The following is a 25,482-nucleotide window of genomic DNA, read 5'->3' as shown; positions in this document are numbered from 1 at the left end:
AATAAATTAAATAAAAAAAATGGAGGCAGCTCACTGGTAAGTGCAGCTATTTGAGCTATTTTTAGAACAGGCCAGCGGGCGACTCATCTGGTCCTTACGGGCTACCTGGTGCCTGCGGGCCCCGCGTTGGTGACCCCTGGTATAGAGGATCTTTGAATAGTCTTTTTGCAGTCGGTCTGCTCCTGTCGTATAAAGGATCTTTGACCTGTGATTTTTTTTTTTAAGTCCTTAAAACCAGCAAAGATCCCCAATAAAATGGAGGATATTTGACTATAATTTCTGCAGTAAGTGATTAAAAAATCTTATAGAGGACCTCTGGCTCGGGTTTTTGCTGTCGTTCCTTAAAAACAACTGTCATGTAGAGCAGGGGTCGGGAACCTTTTTGTCTGAGGGAGCCAAGAAGCTAAATATTTTAAAATGTATTTCCCTAAGAGCCATATAAAAATTTTTTTAACACCGAACACAACTAAACGCGTGCATTTTTTAGTAAGACCAACATTTCCAGAGTATAATAGGTCTCTTATTCTCTGTATTAACATTGTTATTCTGAAGTTAACTGTGGAGGGGGCGTGGCCTGCGGGCCTGCAGCAAAGCCGGATGTTGCCAGGACCGGCATGGAAATCAGCGACAGGTGCATAGACGGCCCACCTGGGCCTTTTTATCTCATCACCTGTCGCTCTGTTAAAAGCAGGAGGAGAGACGGGGTCGGGGCTGGAGCCAGAGCGCGAGTGAGGACGAGAGGGACAAGAAGTGAATTATATTTATATAGGTCTTTTCTCAAGTGACTCAAAGCGCTTTACATAGTGACACCCAATATCTAAATTACATTTAAACCAGTGTGGGTGGCACTGGGAGCAGGTGGGTAAAGTGTCTTGCCCAAGGACACAACGACAGCAACTAGGATGACACAAGCGGGAATCGAACCTGCAACCCTCAAGTTGCTGGCACGGCCACTCTACCAACCGAGCTATGCCGCCCCCGAATGACGAATGCTGGAAAGCAACTGAGAGAAAAATAAAATAAAACAATATTGTAACCCTAAAACAGGCTCTTGGTGGTCTGAAGAACCCCCAGGATGGCAAGCCCCACACTAACCAATAATAAAAAAATTACTTCTTGCCATTAACGCAACTTCTTGAACATAAAAATGCATGAGAATGTTTCATATTTTGAACGTTATTTTTAACACTGTGATTACAAGTGGAATTATTCATTTTATCCGAGACCCAGATGCAGTCATCAAAAGAGCCACATCTGGCTCTAGAGCCATAGGTTCCCTACCCCTGATGTAGAGGATCTTTGACTTGTGTTTTTTTAGTATACAAAAAAACTAAACGCTTTCTCTTGTGATTCTTTGCGACGTCCGCGATGAGGAGCATAACAAGCCAGACGCTTAAAAGCCGTGCGCCATCAAAGAGGTTCTAAAGGATGCGCTGAATGGTTCTCCAGAGAAAGGGACGACAGATAAGAGGTGCCGTCTACCATTTGAACGGTTGATGAACGCGCAATCGAGAGCGTGACACAAAGTCGCTCTTGACAAAATGTGTGATCTTTTCTGAAGTGTGCGGTGGCGAGATATACGTGGAGTGGCATCTGAGCGTGGATGATGAGAACTTCATGGAATGACGGACTACAGCAACGCAGTCGTGGTGCAAAATGTCGTCGTGTGTTTTCCGGCCGCGAGTCAAAACCTGCACCTGAAGCGTCGACGTTTGTTTCTAACTAGGTCACACTGCGCCGCCGTGCCACACGTGCCGCGCTCCCCACTAATGAATTTACAGCCAAATGGGATCCAATATTGCCAGCAGGCGACTAGGACCATGTTAGAGGACTATCCTACAAACCCCGTTTCCATATGAGTTGGGAAAATGTGTTAGATGTAAATATAAACAAAATAGAATGATTTACAAATCATTTTCAACCCATATTTTGTTAAATATGCTACAAAGACAACATATTTGCATATAATCATTAACTTTAGAATTTGATGCCAGCAACACGTGACAAAGAAGTTGGCAAAGGTGGCAATAAATACTGATAAAGTTGGGGAATGCTCATCAAACACTTATTTGGAACATCCCACAGGTGTGCAGGCTAATTGGGAACAGGTGGGTGCCATGATTGGGTATAAAAACAGCTTCCCCAAAAAATGCTCAGTCTTTCACAGGAAAGGATGGGGCGAGGTACACCCCTTTGTCCACAACTGCGTGAGCAAATAGTCAAACAGTTTAAGAACAATGTTTCTCAAAGTGCAATTGCAAGAAATTTAGGGATTTCAACATCTATGGTCCATAATGTCATAAAAAGGTTCAGAGAATCTGGAGAAATCACTCCACGTGGAAACCAACATTGAACGACCGTGACTTTCGATCCCTCAGACGGCACTGTATCAAAAACCGACATCAATCTCTAAAGGATATCACCACATGGGCTCAGGAACACTTCAGCAAATCACTATCACTAAATACAGTGTGTCACTACATCCGTAAGTGCAAGTTAAAGCTCTACAATGCAAAGCAAAAGCCGTTTATCAACAACATCCAGAAACGCCGCCGGCTTCTCTGGCCTTGAGATTATCTAAAATGGACTGATGCAAAGTGGAAAAGTGTTCTGTGGTCTGACGAATCCACATTTCAAATTGTTTTTGGAAATATTCGACATCGTGTCATCCGGACTAAAGGGGAAGCGAACCATCCAGACTATTATCCACGCAAAGTTCAAAAGCCACCATCTGTGATGGTATGGGGGTGCATTAGTGCCCAAGGCATGGGTAACTTACACATCTGTGAAGGCACCATTAATGCTGAAAGGTACATACAGGTTTTGGAACATATGCTGCCATCTAAGCGCCGTCTTTTCATGGACGCCCCTGCTTATTTCAGCAAGACAATGCCAAGCCACATTCAGCACGTGTTAAAACAGTGTGGCTTTGTAAAAAAAAGAGTGCGGGTACTTTCCTGGCCCGCCTGCAGTCCAGACCTGTCTCCCATGGAAAATGTGTGGCGCATTATGAAGCGTAAAATACGACAGCGGAGACCGCGGACTGTTGAACGACTGAAGCTCTACATAAAACAAGAATGGGAAAGAATTCCACTTTCAAAGCTTCAACAATTAGTTTCCTCAGTTCCCAAACGTTTATTGAGTGTTGTTAAAAGAAAAGGTGATGTAACACAGTGGTGAACATGCCCTTTCCCAACTACTTTGGCACGTTTTGCAGCCATGAAATTCCAAGTTAATTATTATTTGCAAAAAAAAATATAAGTTTATGAGTTTGAATATCAAATATCTCGTCTTTGTAGTGCATTCAACTGAATATGGGTTGAAAATGATTTGCAAATCATTGTATTCTGTTTATATTTACATCTAACACAATTTCCCAACTCATATGGAAATGGGGTTTGTACATCCGGCAAAAGCAACTAACTTTAATGCTTAATTAGCCGAAGCTCCGGGCCTTTTTTCTCCTTTGCAACAAAGAAGTGGTATTTTGCCACGAAAATGAATGCCTAAAAACACGTTTGCGCGGAAATTTCACACGCATGGGTGGTGGTTAGCGCCTCGCATGTCAGCTTCCCCCATCAGTGTGAATGTGAAGTGCTTTGGGTTTCATTCCAGGTACAGTAAAGCGCTGTATAAATAGAGACCATTTACCTGTACTACATTCTATTATACTATACTATATTCAAACAGTCTACATGTGCTTTGTGGACACTTGGAGAAGGCATTGGACCGTGTCCATCGGGAAGTCCTGTGGGGGGGTGCTCAGAGAGTACGTGGTAACGGGCTGTGATTGTGGCGGTCCGCTCCCTGTATGATCAGTGTCAGAGCTTGGTCCGCATCGCCGTTTCCAGTGAGGGTTGGACTCCGCCAAGGCTGTCCTTTGTCACCGATTCCGTTCATAACTTTTATGGACGGAATTTCTAGGCGCAGTCAAGTTGTTGAGGGGTTCCGGTCTGGTGGCCACAGGATTAGGTCTATGCTTTTTGCTGATGATGTGGGCCTGATGGATTCATCTGGCCGGGATCTTCAGCTCTCACTGGATCGGTTCGCAACCAAGTGTAAAGCAACTGGGATGAGAATCAGCACCTTCAAGTCCGAATCCATGGTTCTCGCCCGGAAAAGGGTGGAGTGCCATCTCCGGGTTGGGGAGGAGATCCTGCCCCAAGTGGAGGAGTTCAAGTACCTCGGAGTCTTGTTCATGAGTGAGGGAAGAGCGGATCACGAGATCGACAGGCGGATTGGTGCGGCGTCTTCAGTATCGATCCGTTGTGATGAAGAAGAAACTGAGCCGGAAAGCAGAGCTCTCAATTTACCGGTCGATCTACGTTCCCATCCTCACCAATGGTCATGAGCTTTGGGTTTTGACCAAAAGGACAAGATCATGGGTACAAGCGGCCGAAATGAGTTTGACTCTCCCTTAGAGATAGGGTGAGAAGCTCTGTCATCCGTGGGGAGCTCAACGTAAAGCTGCTGCTCCTCCACATTTAGAGGCGCCAGATGAGTTGGTTCGGGCATCTGGTCAGGATGCCACCAGAACGCCTCCCTAGGAAGGTGTTTAGGGCACGTCCAACTGGTAGGAGGCCACGGGGAAGACCCAGGACACGTTGGGAAGACTATGTCTTCCGGCTGGCCTGGGAACGCCCCGTTATCCCCCGGGAAGAGCTGGAGGAAGTGGCTGGGGAGAGGGAAGTCTGGGCTTCCCTGCTTAGGCTGCTGCCCCCGCGACTTAACCTCGGATAAGCGGAAGAAGATGGATGGATGGATGGACATTCTACTTGTTATCTAAATGGCACGCGCTGTTGTTCCTCGAGTGTGTTTTTGTCACAACAATGCTTCTAAAAGGTTGAAGAGCTTCTCATGTGTGATGTTCACGCGGTATGAGGACCTGGAAAACTAGGGAGGCTGGGGAGGGGGCCGAGAGTGCTGGAGATATTGCCACGAGAGGGCAAAGGAGCGCCTGCACGCACGGAGGCTAGGAGGGCTGGAGCGAAGCGGGGTTGCGGCTTTGATGAGGCCCTCGGTATTCCCATCACGCTCAAGGCTCATCCATTACAGCTCATTACCCAAAGAGAGAGCGAAAGAGCGGCGAATCTTAGCCAGGCTCGCGCCACCCCGCAGGAGCCTGAGAAAACTCCCGACATCGTACACGTATGGACGTCTTCCAATGATTATTTTATACTCTGCAATGCAGTATTTCACCAGGCATCGGTATTCTTTATGGGAGCTATATGACAAGTGGTACCGCCGAGCTGTAAGGTCAAATCACGTCAGCTCTGTATTATTTTATCGTGATATTACGACAATTTTTCCCCATTTTACATTGTTTCCTTATTTGATTGTATTTGTATGACGTGTGCAAGCTGTGGGCTGCAAACACCCACACTTTGGACACACTCCCCTGAGGTTGTCACAGACGGTATTTGTTTTGTTTTTTAGTCCCAATGCTTTCTGGAGTATTTCCTAAAGATTTAAAATGATTCCGCCACAAAGCGTACCATATTTTCCAGACCATAGGGCGCAACGCCGATGAATTGTGTATTTTTAAATCTTTTTTTTCATAAATAAGGCGCACCGGATCATAAGGCGCACCCCCGATGAATGGTCAATTTTTAATTTATTTTTTCATATATAAGGCGCACCGGATTATAAGGCGCACCGCCGATGAAGGGTCTATTTTTAAATCTTTTTTCATACATAAGGCGCACCGGATTATAAGCCGCACAGCCGATGAACGGTCTATTCCAAAATCGTTTTTCACACATAAGGCGCACCGGATCATAAGGCGCACTGCCGATGAATAGGCTATCCCCCAAAAATGTTTTCATGTATAAGGTGCACCGGAATATAAGGTGCAGTGCCGATGGTCTATTTTTTAAAATATTTTTTTCATGTATAAGGCGCACCGGATTAGAAATTGCACTGCCGATGAATGGTCCATTTTAAAAAATATATTTTTTTCATACATAAGGCGCACCGCCGATGAATGGTCTATTTTTAAATCTTTTTTCATATATAAGGCGCACCGGGTTAAAACGCGCACTGCCGACGAATGGTGCGTTTTTAAATCCTTTCTCATATATAATGCGCAGTTCCGATGAATGGTCTATTGCTAAATCTTTTTTCACATATAAGGTGCACTGGATTACAAGGCGCACTGCTGATGAATGGGCAATTGTCAATCTTTTTTTCATATATGAGGCGCACCGCCGATGAATGGCCTATTTCTAAATCCTCTTTCATGTATAAGGCGCATCGGAATATAAGGCGCATCGCCAATGAATGTTCTATTTTTAAATGATTTTTCATATATAAGGCACATTGGATCATAAGGCGCACTGCCGATGAATGGTCCATTTCCAATTTTTTTTTTCATATATAAGGCGCACCGGGTTATAAGACGCACTGCCGATGAATGGTCTATTCTTAAATCTTTTTTCATACATAAGGCGCACCGGATGATAGGCGCACAGCCGATGAACGGTCTATTTCCAAATCTTTTTTCACACATAGGGCGCACAGACGATGAATGGGCTATTGTCAATCTTTTTTTTATATATAAGGCGCACCGCCGATGAATGGTCTATTTTTAAATCTTCTTTCATGTATAATGCGCACCAGAATATAAAGCGCACTGCCGATGAATGGTCAATTTTGAAATCTTTTCTCCATATATAAGGGCTATTGTCAATCTTTTTTAATATATAAGGCGCACCGCCAATGAATGGTCTATTTCTAAATCTCTTTTCACACATAAGGCGCACTGGTTTATAAGGCGCACTGCCGATGAATAGGCCATTCCTAAAAAATGTTTTCATGTATAAGGCGCACCGGGATATAAGGTGCACTGCCGATGAATGGTACATTTTGCCATACCTTTTTTCATGTATAAGGCGCACCGGATTATAAAGTGCACTGCTGATGAATGGTCAATTTTGAAATCTTTTCTCCATATATAAGGGCTATTGTCAATCTTTTTTTATATATAAGGCGCACCGCCAATGAATGGTCTATTTCTAAATCTCTTTTCACACATAAGGCGCACCGGTTTATAAGGCGCACTGCCGATGAATAGGCCATTCCTAAAAAATGTTTTCATGTATAAGGCGCACCGGGATATAAGGTGCACTGCCGATGAATGGTACATTTTGCCATACCTTTTTTCATGTATAAGGCGCACCGGATTATAAAGTGCACTGCCGATGAATGGTCATTTTTTTAATCCTTTTTCATATAAGGCGCACCGGATTATAAGGCGCACTGCAGACGAATGGTCTATTTTTAAATCTTCTTCATATATAAACCGCACGGGATTATAAGGCGCACCGCCGATGAATGGTCTATTTTAAAATCCATTCCCATATACAAGGCGCACCGGATTATAAAGCGCACTGCCGATGAATGGTCTACTTTTAAAATGCTTCTTCATATATAAGGTGCACCGGATGATAATACCGCCGGTGAATGGTATTTTTAAAAATCTTTTTTCCACACATAAAGCGCACCGCCGATGAATGGTCCACCTCCCCCCAATTTTTCTTATATATAAAACGCACCGGATTATAAGGCGTAGAACCGACGAAGGTCTATTTTCAATCTTTTTTTCATATATAAGGCGCACCGGATTATAAGGCACATTAAAGGAGTCGTATTATTATTATTATTTTTCTAAATGTAAAAGACTTCCTTGTGGTCGACATAACATGTAATGGTGGTTCTTTGGTCAAAAAGTTGCATAACTCTGTGTTTTTCAACAAGTGTGACATGGGAGATGATTTAATTTCACCTATTTGGGTTAAAAACATTTTTTGCAAACCAGTAATTATAGTCTGCAAATGATGCGTTGTTGTTGAGTGTCGGTGCTGTAATACTCTTCCATATCAGTAGGTGGCAGCCGGTAGCTCATTGCATTGTAGATGTCGGAAACAGCGGGAGGCAGGGTGCAGGCAAAAAGGTGTCTAATGCTTAAACCAAAAATAAACAAAAGGTGAGTGCCACTAAGAAAAGTCATTGAAGTTTAGGGAAGGCTATGCAGAACGAAACTAAAACTAAACTGGCTACAAAGTCAACAAAAACAGAATGCTGGACGATAGCAAAGACTTTCTGTGGAGCAAAGACGGCATCCACAAAGTACATCTGAACCAACAAAGGACGACAAAAACAACTGAAATATTCTTGATTGCTAAAACAAAGTAGATGCGGGAAATATGACAAAAAAACTCCCGTTGTTGTTGACTTTGGACCAGCGACTGCACGACATTAAGGCCGCGGAACAGAAACACACTGCAGGCTTACACACACACATGCATCCACAAAAATATACGCCACACACATACGTACCCCACCCCCGCAATCTAACGCCCTCGACGCAAATCCCATAGGGGTGATGAAAGGATGGTCAGCGCCTGAGAGCTGCGGCCGGCCACCATGGCCCCGCACTCCCTTCCCTCTGTTGTTAGATATCTAGAGATGAATGCTCTAACATGTTCCCCCGCAATCCAATGCCCTCGACGCAAATCCCATAGGGGTGATGAAAGGATGTTCAGCGCCTGAGAGCTGCGGCCGGCCACCATGGCCCCGCACTCCCTTCCCTCTGTTGTTAGATATCTAGAGATGAATGCTCTAACATGTTCCCCCGCAATCCAATGCCCTCGACGCAAATCCCATAGGGGTGATGAAAGGATCTTCAGCGCCTGAGAGCTGCGGCCGGCCACCATGGCCCCGCACTCCCTTCCCTCTGTTGCTAGATATCTAGAGATGAATAGATATCTAGCATGCATGTACCCCCTCTGTTGCTAGATATCCCGAAATGTACGTTGTAATATGTATACGTGCTTTGCTATGGAGGTTTGGCCCCTTAGGAGCTTGGTCTAGATCGTATCTTTTTACTCATCCTTCCCCAGCGTTTTGCCTATTTCCCCATCTTTTACGGAGCGCCTTGCGGCGACCCATCAGTGTTCCTGTTCTGTAACCCTGAACAAAGTTTGTTTGTACTTGTGCAATGACAAGAAAGACCTATCATATCCACCCCTCCCAGGAGGACCGTCGTACTCGTTCGAGTGACCGCCGATGACGATGATACTTGCAGCTATTCAGGGCGTTTTGCTTGCTGGTGGGTAAGAACCCCCACGTCCGCTTCCGGGATATTTTATGCTCGTATATCACATTCCACGCGAGATGACTGAGAAGTGACGACGCGGTGGCCGCTTCCTATGAAGTCTTGCAATTAGCCCCGCGGTGATTTGAGAAGAGCAGATGGTGGGCGGCAGATGACGGACGCCGTCAGAGAAAGCTTTTTTCAGACACTTAAGAGCAGCTCTTAGTAGAGAGCGGCTTTTGGAGTAGGAGACTATAGGCGCGGGCTGGTAAACATGGAAAGTGTCCTTGGCAGGTAAGATGCAGCACTCTCCTCTGCGACTCACATCTCGCTCAAAAGGACAAACGTTCAGGCTTGAATGTTCCAGTCATTAACCACTAAATTGTCTTGCATCTACACACAAAAAAAAACACTGCCGTTCGATTCAGGCTTGTGTTTGATGACTATAATGTACCCTCGCAAGACCGCAAGCTTCCGGTTTGTCCAGACTAGGACTTTGGTGTGGTTTGTTTTCCCGTGGTGCGAAGCGATTGGACCGGACACGACGTAAAGGTAATGACATATTTTAATTTTTATTGGAACGAAAAAAGGAACATGGATCATAGGCATAGATAAGAAGGGTGTGTCGAGGGTGAGTAGAAGGTGATAGAGGGTGACGTCGCCAGGTTGACTGCCTGGCAACTACAGGCTTAAATGCTGTGGTGATTAACAGGTGCATGGGTCTAAATCAGTGGTTCTTAACCAGGGTTCGGTGAGTCGGCCTCAAGGGTTCGGTGGAGCCTCCACTTAAGCCACACTCGACTCATCGTGTACATAAAATTAGGGATACGGCAACAGCAGAACCCAAACTGATTTGCAGGTGTGTAATTTGTTACGAGTTCATACACTGTGTTGTAGGTGATTTTCATGCACGGTTAGTTTTGTCCACCAGTAAAAGATCATATAACTTTGTCTTGAATTTGAAAAACATTTTATTTTTCACTAAAGAAGGGTTCGGTGGATGCGCATATAAAACTGGTGGGGTTCAGTACCTCCAACAAGGTTAAGAACCGCTGGTATAAATGAACCAGGTGCGTGACATGACAGGTGAAAACTAATTTGTAATGCGCAAAAACAGGAACTAATGGGAGTCAAAAACGGAACGGGACATAACTAAACAGACATGATCACAAAGACATGACACGGTTGAATTTTTGACCACTCCTCTTGGCAAAATCGGTGCAGTCCAGCTAAATTTGTTGGTTTTCTGACATGGACTGTGTGGAGGGAGGTGTGGCCAGCGTGCTCGCAGGAGCAAAGGTCACCGTCGCTGTCTATGGTGCTGAGGACGAGGACCATCGGATAGGGCCGGGGCATGTGTTGACGGCGAGACACAGCTGGCAGGTGATTAGATTTTAATTGTTAATCCAATCATCTGTTGTCTTTAACAGTAAGCAGCCGAGAGCAGGAGGGGAAGAGGATACAAGTGTGACTGAAAAGTCACGTCCTACGGGAGCGAAAAAGTGTGAGAAAATTCTACGGACCTTAAATTATTGCTTAAAACTGCAAGCTTGGCTCTTGTGCCGTGTGTAATAGTGGAACGGCTGGGAAGCGACTTCCACAGACTTATTTCTTCAGCATTGTCCACACCTTTAAGTCAGGACTTTGGGAAGGCCATTCTTAAAACCTTCATTCTAGCCAGATTTAGCCATTCCTTTACCACTTTTGACGTGTGTTTGGGGTCATCGTCCTGTTGGAACACCCAACTGCGCCCAAGACCCGACCCCCGGGCTGATGATTTTAGCTTGTCCTGAAAAATTTGGATTTGATTAACGCCCTTGTTCTCAGCTAGCAATTAACACCCTAGTTGTCAGCTAGCGATTAACGCCCTAGTGGTCATCTAGCGATTAACAACCTAGTTCTCAGCTAGCAATTAGCGCCCTTGTTGTCAGCTAGCGATCCGTGCCTTAGTTGTCAGCTAGTAATTAACGACATAGTTTTCAGCTAGCAATTGGCGACATATTGGTCAGCTAGCGATTAACGCCTTAGTTGTGGGCTAGCAAATGGCGCCGTAGTGATAAACTAGCAATTGGCATCCTAGTTGTCAGCTAGCGAATGCCGCGTTACTTGTCAGCTGGCGATTGGCGCGTTAATCGTCAGCTAACAACTGCCACGTTGGTTGACAAATAGCGATTAGCGCACTCGTGGCCAGCGAGCTACCAGCGCTCTGGTTGCCAACTAGTGATACGCCCACTAGTTGTCAACTCGCAATTACCGCCCAGGTTTTCAGCTAGCAACTGGCGCACTATTTGTCAGCTAGAGATTAACACCCGAGTTGGAAGCAAGCATTTAACCCCCTTGTTTTTCAGCGAGTGATTGGCGTCCTAGCAATTGGCGCGTGTGCTAATTATCAATTAGCACACTAGTTGTCAGCGAGGGATTGGCGCACTATTTGTCAGCTGGCAATTAACATCCTAGATAAAAGTTAGTGATTAACGTCTTAATTGTTAGTTAATGATTGGCACGCTAGTTGTCGACTAGCGATTAGCACACTAGTTGTCAGCGAGTGACGGGCGCACTATATGTCAGCTGGCGATTAACATCCTGGATGGGAATTAGTAATGAACATCTTATTTGTTAGCTAACGATTGACACACTAGTTGTCGACTAGCGATTAGCTCACTAGTTGTCCACTAGCGATTAGCAAGTGATTGCCACACTATTTCTCAGTTATCGATTAACATCCTAGATGAGAGTTAGTAATTAACGTCCTATTTGTTAGTTAACGATTGCCAGCTTGTTGTCGACTAGCGATTAGCACGCTAGTTGTCGACTAGAGATTAGCACACAAGTTGTCAGCGAGTGATTGTCGCACTATTTGTCAGCTGGTGTTTAGCACCCTGGATGGGAGTTAGTGATTAATGTCATAGTTGTAAGTTAACGATTGGCAGCTTGTTGTCGACTAGCGATTAGCACGCTAGGTGTCCATTAGCAATTAGCACACTATTTGTCAACTAGCGATTAGCACACAAGTTGTCAGCGAGTGATTGCCGCACTATTTGTCAGCTGGTGATTAGCACTCTGGATGGGAGTTAGTAATTAACGTCCTAGTTGTTAGTTAGCAATTGGCAGCTCCTTGTCGACTAGCGATTAGCATGCTAGTTGTCCACTAGCAGTTAGCAAACAAATTGTCAGCGAGTGATTGGCGCACTATTTGTCAGCTGGCGATTAGCACCCTGGATGGGAGTTAGTATTAACGTCCTAGCTGTTAGGTTTCAATTGTCACGCTAGTTGTCTATTAGCAATTAGCACGCTAGTTGTCAACTAGCAATTAGCACGCTAGTTGTCAGCGAGTGATTGGCGCAATATTTGTCAGCTGGCGATTAACATCCTCGATGTGACTTAGTGATAATTGTCCTAGTTGTTACTAACGATTGGTAGCTTGTTGTCGACTAGCTATTAGCATGTTAGTTGTCAACTAGCGATTAGCACGCTAGTTGTCAGCCAGTGATTGACACAATATTTGTCAGCGAGTGATTGCCACTCTATTTGTCAGCTGGAAATGAACATCCTAGATGGGAGTTAGTGATTAACGTTCTAGTTGTTAGTTAACGATTGGCAGCTTGTTGTCGACTAGCACGCTAGTTGTCGAGTAGCGATTAACACACAAGTTGTCAGCGAGAGATTGATGCACTATTTGTCAGCTGGCAATTAGCACCCTGGATGGGAGTTAGTGATTAATGTCCTAGTTGTTAGTTAGCGATTGGCAGCGCGTTGTCCACTAGCGATTAGCACGCTAGTTTTCAACTAACAATTAACACGCTAGTTGAGAGCGAATGATTGGCGCACTATTTGTCAGCTAGCGATTAACATCCTATATGGGAGTTAGTGATTAATGTCCAATTTGCTAGCCAACGATTGGCACGCTAGTTGTCGACTAGCGATTAGCATGCTAGTTCTCGACTAGCGATTAGAACACAAAATGTCAGCGAGTGATTGCTGCACTATTTGTCAGCTGGCGATTAGCACCCTGGATGGGAGTTAGTGATTAATGTCCTAGTTGTTAGTTAGCGATTGGCAGCTCGTTGTCGACTATCGATTAGCACGCTATTTGTCCACTAGCGATTAGCAAGCAAGTTGTCAGTGAGTGATTGGCGCACTATTTGTCAGCTGGCGATTAACATCCAGGTTGGGAGTTAGTGATTAACGTCTTAGCTGTTAGCATTCCATTGTCAAACTAGTTGTCGACTAGCGATTAGCACACTAGTTGTCAACTAGCAATTAGCACGCTAGCTGTCAGCGAGTAATTGCCGCAATATTCGTCAGCTGGCGAGTAACATCCTGGATGTGACTTAGTGATAATTGTCCTAGTTGTTAGTAACGATTGGCAGCTTGTTGTCGACTAGCGATTAGCATGCTAGTTGTCGACTAGCGATTAGCACGCCAGTTGTCAGCGAGTGATTGGCACAATATTTGTCAGCGAGTGATTTCCGCACTATTTGTCAGCTGGCAATTAACATCCTAGATGGGAGTTAGTGATTAACGTCCTAGTTGTTAGTTAACAATTGGCAGCTTGTTGTCGAACTAGCACGCTAGTTGTCGACTAGCGATTAACACGCTAGTTGTCAGCGAGTGATTGCAGCAATATTTGTCAGCTGGCGATTAACATCCTGAATGGGAGTTAGTGATTAACGTCCTAGTTGTTAGTAACGATAGTCAGCTCGTTGTCGACTAGCGATTAGCACACTAATTTTCAGCTAACGATTAGCGTAATAGTTGCGTCAAAATACTGTTATTATTTGAACACCGTTTGTATTCCACAACAAGGCTCTTGGAATTTGAGTAGCTTGGAAACCCCTGCTGGAGGTATTTCTACACAATGCAATAGATGGTCAATTTTAACCTAGTGTAAAGGCTGGTGAACAGCAACCATTTTTTTGCAGGCTTTCTTCAAAGGAAGTGTATGACAAGAGTACTGTGCTGACCAGGCATAAACATGCACACAACAACAACAACAACAGCAGCTGCAGGCGTGTGAAGGGTTAAGAGGGGGGTGGGGGTTTAGGGTGGAGAATCAAAGAGGACTTCAGAGGGTTGTATATTGCAATCTGACCACCCGGGGTATGTTTACACAATTTAATAACTCTAAATGTCAACACTTTATTGCATTTATTGATGGATGCCCCCCCCCTGTGCGCGCGGATGCTCCACCTGCCGCTTCATGACATCCGGCCATAAAGAGCCCTTCAACGCCGCCGCCGCACGTTATTTACCGTCGGAGGCGAAGCTCAGCGCGGCGCCGGTTCCAGCGGATTCAGACCTCCGGCAAGGCTGGGACATTTAGGCACTTGAAAGACTGACATTTTAATTCGTACAGTTATTATTCTTTACTTGATCTGGTCCTCATCGTCTCGCAGAACTGTCTTTGGGGTCCACCAGTAGAGGGCAGCAAACTTATTTTTTTTTTTTCCCCACTTTATTTGTATAGCACATTTTTAAAAACAACAAAAATGTTTCCAAAGTGATGCACAACAATAGTACAAAACAATATTCAAATATTATCCTCAGCTCCACCAATGGCTGAAAAAAACCAACAATAAATAAATATAAAACAAATGAAAAAAAAAAATGTATATATATATATATATATATATATATATACATATATATATATATATATATATGTTTTTATTCTGTACCAATGTATATGTGTATATATATATATATATATATATGTGTATGTATATATATATATGTATATTTTTTTAATAAAAACAAATATATATATATATATATATATATATATGTTTTTATATTGGTTTTATATGTATTTATCGTTTTGTTTTTATTCTGTACCAATGTATATATTGTTTGTTTTTATATTGGTATATATATATATATATATATATATATATATATATATGGGAATTTATATATATATATATATATATATATATATATTTGTTTTAATAGTGGTTTTATATTTATTTATTCTTCTGTTTTTATTATGTACCTATTATGTACATATATATATATATATATATATATATATATATATATATATATATATATATATATATATATATATATATATATATATAATAAATACTAACATAAATATATCTATATATATTCATATAAATATGTATAATATACCAACAATATGAAAATACATATGTATGTATAATAAATATACAAATAAATATATATATATTTATATAAATATGTATAATGAATATAAATATATATATCCATCCATCTATTTTTTACCGCTTGTCCCTTTTGAGGTAACTGGAGCCTATCTCAGCTGCATTCGGGCGGTAGTCACCACCTATATTCATTTTTATATTGTTTATTTATTATATCCATTCATTTATTTTTTGGAAGGTCACACGAAGTTTGGAGCTCTGTAGCAACTGACTGACCCCTCTCTGTCAGTTTCCGTGGCCTACCACTTCCTGGCTGAGTTGCTGTTGTTCCCAAACTCTTCACTTTCCTTATAATAAAGTTGACTTTAGACTATTTAGGAGCGGGGAAATTTCACGACCGGATTTGTCGCACAGGTGGCATCCTATGACGGTTCAGCGCTGGAAATCACTGAAAGCGGCCCATTTTTTCACAAATGTTTGTAAAAATAGTCTCCATGCCTAAGTGCTTGGTTTTATTCTCATCATGGGTGGCCAAAAGGCAATATAGTGTATTTCATAGAAAAGTCCTGTCCGTATTAACGACTTGTTTCTGTACCGATTGAGTGAGGAATCTACTGCGGGGTAGCGAACAGCCGCTCAAGTTAGCAAATATGTTTCCATCGGACCGTCTGCGAGGAGCGGTAGCAGATGGTCTACGGCGCCAGCGAGCAGACACACAGTTGTGCTCAGCAGGCAGTCAGTTATCTACTCGCGGGCAGGCGGCTTGAGACCGTCGACGCAGAAACGGAGAAACAAATATATTAATATGTGGCGCTGGGCTGCTTTCGATCCATCTGCTAATACGCTGATGAAAAAAACAAAACACGCCCTCTCCAGCTCCATGCTTTCCCACAATATAAACAGCGTGCCTGCCCAATGATGTTATAACTGTAGAATGATCAAGGGCAAGTTATTGGTTTCTTGTGTGGGTTTATTGTTAGGCAGTTTCATTAACATCCTCCCAGCGCGGTAACAACACACAACAACAGCAGTCACGTTTGCGTCTACCGTAAAGCAGTTTGTCTGCCGTAAACAGCAATGTTGTGACACTCTTAAACAGGACAATACTGCCATCTACTGTACATGCATATGGTTAGAAAAATAGCGATGGAGAATAGAACAATGATGGACAATTCAACCCTTAACTTCACAATGAGTAGATGAGTGTTATGTGTGAGTATATGTGTAAATAAATGAACACTGAAATTCAAATATTTCTTTTATTTATATATATATATATACATTATTTTTTATTTATTTTTTTTATTTTTATTTGTGGTGGCCGTAATTATTTCGTGGCGTGCCGCCACAAACAAAAATAAAAAAATAAAGAAATTAAAAACTTTTGACTTGCTCGACCGCTCCTAAAAGCAATGGGACTCTGTCTGTGAATGGAGCTTGTAGTTACATATTATATAAATGTGTAAATATTATATAAATATGTATATAAATATGTACATAAAGTGTTGTAATTATATTCCAACTCCGCGTTCTTCTCGGTCATCACCACCACCGCCGACGGTACTGTATAAAAAACCAACATCAATCTCTAAAGGATATCACCACATGGGCTCAGGAACACTTCTGAAAACCACTGTCACTAAATACAGTTTGTCGCTACATCTGTAAGTGCAAGTTAAAGCTCTACTATGCAAAGTGAAAGCCATTCATCAACAACATCCAGAAACGCCTCCGGCTTCTCTGGGCTCGAGATCATCTAAGATGGACTGATGCAAAGTGGAAAAGTGTTCTGTGGTCTGACGAGTCCACATTTCAAATTGTTTTTGGAAATATTCGACATCGTGTCATTCGAACCAAAGGGGAAGCGAACCATCCAGACTGTTATCGACGCAAAGTTCAAAAGCCAGCGTCTGTGATGGTATGGGGGTGCATTAGTGCCCAAGGCATGGGTAACTTACACATCTGTGAAGGCACGATTAATGCTGAAAGGTACATACAGGTTTTGGATCAACATATGCTGCCATCCAAGCGCTGTCTTTTTCATGGACACCCCTGCTTATTTCAGCAAGACAATGCCAAGCCACATTCAGCACGTGTTACAACAGTGCGGCGTCGTAAAAAAAAGAGTGCAGGTACGTTCCTGGCCCGCCTGCAGTCCAGACCTGTCTCCCATGGAAAATGTGTGGCGCATTATGAAGCGTAAAATACGACAGCGGAGACCCTGGACTGTTGAACGACTGAAGCTCTACATGAAACAAGAATGGGAAAGAATTCCACTGTCAAAGCTTCAAAAATTAGTTTCCTCAGTTCCCAAACGTTTATTGACTGCTGTTAAAAAGAAAAGGTGATATAACACAGTGGTGAACATGCCCTTTCCCAACTACTTTGGCACGTGTTGCAGCCATGAAATGCTAAGTTAATTCATATTTGCAAAAAAAAAATAAAGTTTATGGGTTTGAACATCAAATATCTTGTCTTTGTAGTGCATTCAACTGAATATGGGTTGAAAAGGATTTGCAAATCATTGTATTCTGTTTATATTTACATCAATTTCCCAACTCATATAAAAAAATCCCAACAGTAGTTGTGCATGTTTCATTGTGCATGGGCACAATCCAGCAGTGCTAAATATAGGCACGCCCAGCGAGTGTCCATCCTCTGTTTAACATGGATGAATATTTCATTTCAGGAGTCCAGCTGCTCCTCATCTGCAGCTCGCTCCCTCCGGTACCGGAGTGCCCCCCCTTCCTCCCGAGCGTGGCAAGAAAACCATCAGGCGCGCAAACAATAACTAGTATTGATTTGTGTAAATAAGCGCGAAATGTGCAATCATGTCGACACCACGACGCAAAGTGTTTCCTGCGTCTCAATGCCTGCCGTGCGGCTGCTCTGGGTATGATGCCCCCCCCCCCCCCCCCACACACACACCCACCACCCCACACCCCTCCCATCGTTTCATCATCCCGTCTCGCTCGCGCGCCGCTTCCCCCGCCGCCGAGTGCGGTGCCTCGCGGGGATGCCGCTCCCACCCTGACTCCTCTCGCATCCTGCTCTCATTTTGCATCTTCTTCATGCATCCTCCATGCATGACACCCTCCAAGCCCCCACCCTATCCTACCACACACACAGACACACACACACACCACTATACACCCATCCTTTCCCTCCCTGCAATCTGTGCCGGGAGTGTGAATCATTACATAGGAGATTGTGTCTTTGCTAAAAGAAGTGCGAGCGCCACGTTGTGCTGTCACCACCTTATCCGGATTGAACGGGAAGCGGAGGAGGCACGAGGGGTAAAGAGGCGAGTGCTGCGACGGGGGCATTAACGGGAAGGGCTTAAGAGGACACGGAGGTGTGTCAAAAGTTGTCTCAATAGCAGAGCTGGGCAAATATGTGGACACATTTCGCACCGCAACACAACAGAACTAATACCCAGAAACCCTTGCAGCACTAACTCTTACGGGACGCTACAATATACCCCTCCCCGCTACTACCAAACCCCGCCCCACCCAACCCCTGACCCCCAATCTACGGAATTCGGAGGGCTTAAGGTTGGCAAGTATGCTGTATATAACGGTATCGGTTGATATCGGAATCGGTAATTAAGAGTTGGACAATATCGGATTATCGGATATCAGCAAAAAAAAGCCTGTTTCCGAACATTTCCAGACTTTTCCACACAAAGTTGTTGTGTAAATTAGTAAAAAAGACAAGAATGACAAACACATTTCGGGAGAACATCCGCACCGTAACACAACATAAACAAATACCCAGAATACCTTGCAGCACTAACTCTTCCAGCACGCTACTGCCAACCCCCCTCAACCAGCCCACCTCAAATCCGCCCCCACACACACCTCAACCCCGGCCCCCCAATCTCCCGAATTTGGAGGTCTCAAGGTTGGAAATTATGCTGTATATATCGGTATCTGTTGATATCAGAATCAGTAATTAAGAGTTGGACAATATTGAAATGTCAACAAAAAGGCCATTATCGGACATCTCTAGACTTTTCCACACAAAGCTGTTGCGTAAATTAGTAAAAAAGACAAGAATTACAAACACATTTCGGGAGAACATCCGCACCGTAACACAACATAAACAAATACCCAGAATCCCTTAAAGCACTAACTCTTACGGGACACTACAATATACACCCCCCCCCCACTACCAAACCCCGCCAAACTCAACCCCTGCCCCCCAATCTCCCAAATTTGGAGGTCTCAAGGTTGGCAAAGAAGGCTATATATATCATATCGGTTGATATCGGAATCGGTACTTAAGAGTTGGACAATATCGGAATATCGGATATCAGCAAAAAAAATAAATTATCGGACATCTCCAGACTTTTCCACACAAAATTATTGCGTAAATTAGTAAAAAAAACAAGAATGACAAACACACTTCGGGAGAACATCCGCACCGTAACACAACAAACAAATACCCAGAATCCCTTGCAGCACTAACTCTTCCAGGATGCTACAATATACACCCCCCCCTACTACCAAAATCCCCCCCCCCCCCCCCCCCCCCAAACTCAACCCACGCCCCCCAATCTCCCGAATTCGGAGGTCTCAAGGTTGGCAAGTATGCTGTATATATCGGTATCGGTTTATATCGGAAACGGTAATTAAGAGTTGGACAATATTGTAATATTGGCAAAGAAAGCCATTATGGGACATCTACAGACTTTTCCACACAAAGTTGTTTGCGTTAAGTAGTAAAAAAAGACAAGAAGGACAAACACATTTCGGGAGAACATCTGCACCGTAACACAACATAAACAAATACCCAGAAACCCTTGCAGCACTAACTCTTATGGGACGCTACAATAAACACTCCCCGCTACTACCAACCCCCCAAAGACACACTTGACCCCTGCCCCCAATCTCCCGAATTTGGAGGTCTCAAGGTTGGCAAAGAAGGATATATATATATATATCATATCTGTTGATATCGGAATCGGTACTTAAGAGTTGGACAATATCGGAATATTGGATATCAGCAAAAAAAGCCATTATCGGACATCTCCAGACTTTTCCACAGAAGGTTCTTGCGTAAATTAGAGAAAAAGACAAGAATGACCAACACATTTTGGGAGAACATCTGCAACGCACAACATAAATAAATACCCAGAATCCTTTACAGCACTAACGCTTACGGGACGCTACAATATATACACCCCCCGCTACTAGCAACCCCCCACCCCCTCAACACACACACCTCAACCCATGCCCCCCAATCTTCTGAATTTGGAAGTTTCAAGGTTGGCAAGTATGCTGCATATATCATATCGGTTGATATCAGAATCGGTACTTAAGAGTTGGACAATATCGGAATATCATATATTGGCAAAAAAGGTTGTTATCGGACATCTCCTGACTTTTCCACACAAAGTTGTTGCGTAAATTAGTAAAAAAGACAAGAATGACAAAAACATTTCGGGAGAACATCCGCACCGTAACACAACATAAACAAATTCCCAGAACCCCTTGCAGCACTAACTCTTCCGGGACGCTACAATATACACCCCCCGCTACTACCAACCCCCCACACACACTTCAACCCCTGCCCCTAATCTCCCGAATTTGGAGGTCTCAAGGATGGCAAAGAAGGTTATATATATCATATCGGTTGATATCGGAATCGGTAATTAAGAGTTGGACAATATCGGATATCAGCAAAAAAAGCTCATTATCGGACATCTCCAGACTTTTCCACACAAAGTTGTTGCGTAAATTTGTGAAAAAGACAAGAATGACCAACACATTTTGGGAGAACATCCGCACTGTAACACAACAAGCAAATACCCAGAATCCCTTGCAGCACTAACTCTTCCGGGACGCTACAATATACACCCCCTGCTACTACCAACATCCACCCCCCCAATCTCCCGAATTCGGAGGTTTCAAGGTTGGCAAGTATGCTGTATATATCGGTATCGGTTGACATCGGAATCGGTCATTAAAAGTTGGACAATATCGGAATATTGGACATCGGCAAAAAAGCTCAGTATCGGACATCTCCAGACTTTTCCACACAAAGTTGTTGCGTAAATTAGTGAAAAAGACAAGAATGACAAACACATTTCGGGAGAACATCCGCACCGTAACACAACATAAACAAATACCCAGAACCCCTTGCAGCACTAACTCTCCCGGGACGCATCTCCAGACTTTTTCTCACAAAGTTGTGGCGTAAACTAGTAAAAAGTTACGTTCATGAGGCTTAAGTAGCTTAAAATAACAACGACAAAGGAGTCCTACCTGTCATTGTCCACGCTCCTGAAGCCAGGGAGGATGTGCCTGAAGCTGGAGTTCCGGTCCAGTTTGGGTTGACTCTTGGTGCGCTTTATCGAGCCCTTCAGGCGCCGGCTCAGGAACCCCTGATGAGAAAAAAAAAAAAAATTATATATATATATTTTTTTCTAATAAATGTTTCATGCATGGACCTTTAATGAGCACTGATCTCGATACACCGGAGTGATGACGTCACAAGGTCGATGATGACATCACCTCCCGTTAGCGGAGCCACAGCGGAAGAACCTTGGCGTGAAACTAATCCTCTTTATTGAGCGATTGCATGTTGTCGTGGCTTGTACACTGTAATCAGGTTTGCATGCTATTTTGTTTCTTTGTCTGGAATCGGAGCCCCGTTCTTTCCCCTTACCAACATCTGCAATCACACTCCCCAAGCGCCCCGTCGTCTCCATGGCAACTACTGGGAGCCGGCGAGGAGGAGAACGTTAAAAAAATAAAAAAATAAAAAGAAGAAAGAAAGAAATTGGCAGGATGCTGCCGATGTTACCCAGACGCCAGGCCGCTTTTATTTAGCACAGAAGCAGAAGTTGGATGAGGATGATGACTCACAGGATGCGGAGGACATGATGGACTGGGAATGATTAAGCGTTCGGCTTCTTGTGTGTTTGAGCTTATCACTTGAAAGGATTTTGACTCACCGATGTTAAATATAAAGACGTTATAACATACAAACCCTCTTTCCATATGAGTTGGACAATTGTGTTAGATGTAAATATAAACAGAATACAATGATTTGCAAATCCTTTTCAACCCATATTCAGTACAAAGATGTTCAAACTCATAAACTAAAATAATAATTAACTTAGAATTTCATGGCTGCAACACGTGCCAAAGTAGTTGGGAAAGGGCATGTTCACCACTGTGTTACATCACCTTTTCTTTTAACATTCAATAAACGTTTATGAACTGAGGAAACTAATTGTTGAAGCTTTGACAGTGGAATTCTTTCCCATTCTTGTTTTATGTAGAGCTTCAGTCCTTCAACAGTCCGGGGTCTCCGCTGTCGTATTTTACGCTTCATAATGCGTCACACATTTTCCAGGGGAGACAGGTCTGGACTGCAGGCGGGCCAGGAAGGTACCCGCACTCTTTCTTTACGAAGCCACGCTGTTGTAACACGTGCTGAATGTGGCTTGGCATTGTCTTGCTGAAATAAGCAGGGGTGTCCATGAAAAAGACGGCGCTTGGATGACAGCATATGTTGTTCCAAAACCTGTATGTACCTTTCAGCATTAATGGTGCCTTCACAGATGTGTAAGTTACCCATGCCTTGGACACTAATGCACCCCCATACCATCACAGATGCTGGCTTTTGAACTTTGCGTCGATAACAGTCTGGATGGTTCGCCTCCCGTTTGGTCCAGATCACAAGATGTCAATATTTCCAAAAACAATTTGAAATGTGGACTCGTCAGACCACAGAACACTTTTCCACTTTGCATTAGTCTATCTTAGATGATCTCGGGCCCAGAGAACCCGGCGGCGTTTCTGGATGTTGTTGATAAATGGCTTTCGCTTTGCATAGTAGAGCTTTAACTTGCACTTACAGATGTAGTGACAAACTATATTTAGTGGCAGCCATTTTCTGAAGTGCTCCTGAGCACATGTGGTGATATCCTTCAGAGATTGATGTCGGTTTTTTGATACAGTACCGTCCGAGCGATCGAAGGTCACGGTCATTCAATGTTGGTTTCCGGCCATGCCGCTTACATGGAGTGATTTCTTCAGATTCTCTGAACCTTTTGATGATATTACGGACCGCAGATGTTGAAATCCCTAAATTTCTTGCAATTGCACTTTGAGAAACGTTGTTCTTAAACTGTTTGAGTATTTTCTCACGCATTTGTGGACAAAGGGGTGTACCTCGCCCCATCCTTTCCTGTGAAAGACTGAGCATTTTTTGGGAAGCTGTTTTTATACCCAATCATGGCACCCACCTGTTCCCAATTAGCCTGCACATCTGTGGGATGTTCCCAATAAGTGTTTGATGAGCATTCCTCAACTTTATCAGTATTTATTGACACCTTTCCCAACTTCTTTGTCACGTGTTGCTGGCATCAAATTCTAAAGTTAATGATTATTTGCACAAAAAAACAAAAGTTTATCAGTTTGAACCTCAAATATGTTGTCTTTGTAGCATATTCGACTGAATATGGGTTGAACATTTTATATTTACATCTAACACAATTTCCCAACTCATATGGAAACGGGGTTTGTATCCGTGCATGTGATGGAGGAATGCACAGTGCAGGGTTGAAATTCTACTGAATTTGCATTCAATCAGGTTGTTTCAGCCAATAATCCTGCTGCAAAATCTAGCACGTTGCATTCAATGTTAATTCCCATGGAAAGTTTCCAACTTTGGATATTCCCGGAAATTTTGCATTTGTTTGGCACTACTTGTGTCCCACATGGTTCCTGGGCCTCGTCTGTTTCGACTCGGCCGCCCGACAGCTTGGTTGTTTACTCGACTCGTTGACATTTTATTAGATTTTTTTTTCTTTTTTTACACGTCACCGTGAAATGACCTGCCGCTGCTCAGTCGGCCCGTTAACACACCTGTATAATTACCAGGCGGCGGGCGCGTGAATAGTGCCGCCGCGGGCTCCGGAGATAATTAGAGAGCAACTTTAGCCACAAACTGGCAGCCTGATCACAGGTGCTCGCCTGCCTTTATTGTCCACAGTCTTGTGGAGGAACTATCATGTTGGTGAACACAAAGAGGCAAGCCAAGTAGAAACTAAACTAGCATCCACACCAGGGTTGCAAAATTCCGGGAATATTCAAAATTGTAAACTTCCCATGGGAATTAACGGGCATAAACATTGAAAGCAACATGCTAGATCTCACAGGATGATTTATTAGCTAAAACAACCCGATTTAATGCAAATTCAGATGAATTTCGACCCTGAACTGTGCATTCCTCCATCACATGCGCGGGCAATTCCTGGCATGCTGCACACTACAGCAGTTCAATGTCAAAGATACAGTTAAACTACCAACGATTGTCAAGACACACATTGAAATTTGTCCTCTGCATTTGACCCATCCCCTTGTTCACCCCCTAGGAGGTGAGGGGAGCAGTGAGCAGCAGCAGTGGCCACGCTTGGGGAATCATTTTTTGGGTGATTTAACCCCCAATTCCAACCCTTGATGCTGAGTGCCAAGCAGGGAGGTAACGGGTCCCATTTTTATAGTCTTTGGGGTTTGAACTCACAACCTACCAATCTCAGGGCGGACACTCTAACCCAGGGGTCACCAACGCGGTAGCCCGTGAGGACCAGATGAGTCGCCCGCTGGCCTGTTCTAAAAATAGCTCAAATAGCAGCACTTACCAGTGAGCTGCCTTTATTTTTTTTGTTGTATTTATTTACTAGCAAGCTGGTGTCTATTTGCTCGACATTTTTAATTCTAAGAGAGACAAAACTCAAATAGAATTTGGAAATCCAAGAAAATATTTTAAAGACTTGGTCTTCACTTGTTTAGATAAATTCATTATTTTTTTTACTTTGCTTCTTATAACTTTTAGAAAGACAATTTTAGAGAAAAACTACAACCTTAAAAATGATTTTAGGATTTTTAAACACATATACCTTTTTACCTTTGAAATTCCTTCCTCGTCTTTCCTGAAAATTTAAATAAATGTGCAAGTATTTTTTTTTTCATTGCACAGAATAATAAATACATTTTAATTTAATTCTACATTTTAGCTTCTGTTTTTTCGACGAAGAATATTTGTGAAATATTTCTTCAAACTTATGATTAAAATTTAAAAAAAAATCTTTAAAATCTTTAAAATCTTTAAAATCACATTTAAATCTTATTTTAAAGTATTTTGAATTCCTTTTAAAAATTTTGTTCTGGAAAATCTACAAGAAATAATGATTTGTCTTTGTTAGAATAATAGCTTGGTCCAATTTGTTATATATTCTAACAA

General features: G+C 43.1%; 1 protein-coding gene across 9 annotated transcripts in view; it reads right to left on the bottom strand.

Annotated features, from left to right (window-relative positions):
* The window catches only part of LOC133557515 (disabled homolog 2-interacting protein-like), a 440,633-nt gene that overhangs the window by 180,363 nt on the left and 234,788 nt on the right, over positions 1-25,482 (bottom strand). For all 9 annotated transcript variants that reach the window (XM_061907996.1, XM_061907997.1, XM_061907998.1 and 6 more), the window contains one exon: positions 21,492-21,610. In XM_061907996.1, the coding sequence (XP_061763980.1) occupies positions 21,492-21,610 (119 nt within the window). The remainder of the gene's footprint in view (positions 1-21,491; positions 21,611-25,482) is intronic.

The sequence above is a fragment of the Nerophis ophidion genome, linkage group LG08 (assembly GCF_033978795.1).
Source record: "Nerophis ophidion isolate RoL-2023_Sa linkage group LG08, RoL_Noph_v1.0, whole genome shotgun sequence".
In the NCBI taxonomy this organism is placed as follows: domain Eukaryota; kingdom Metazoa; phylum Chordata; class Actinopteri; order Syngnathiformes; family Syngnathidae; genus Nerophis; species Nerophis ophidion.
This window is presented reverse-complemented; position numbering and strand designations above follow the sequence as displayed.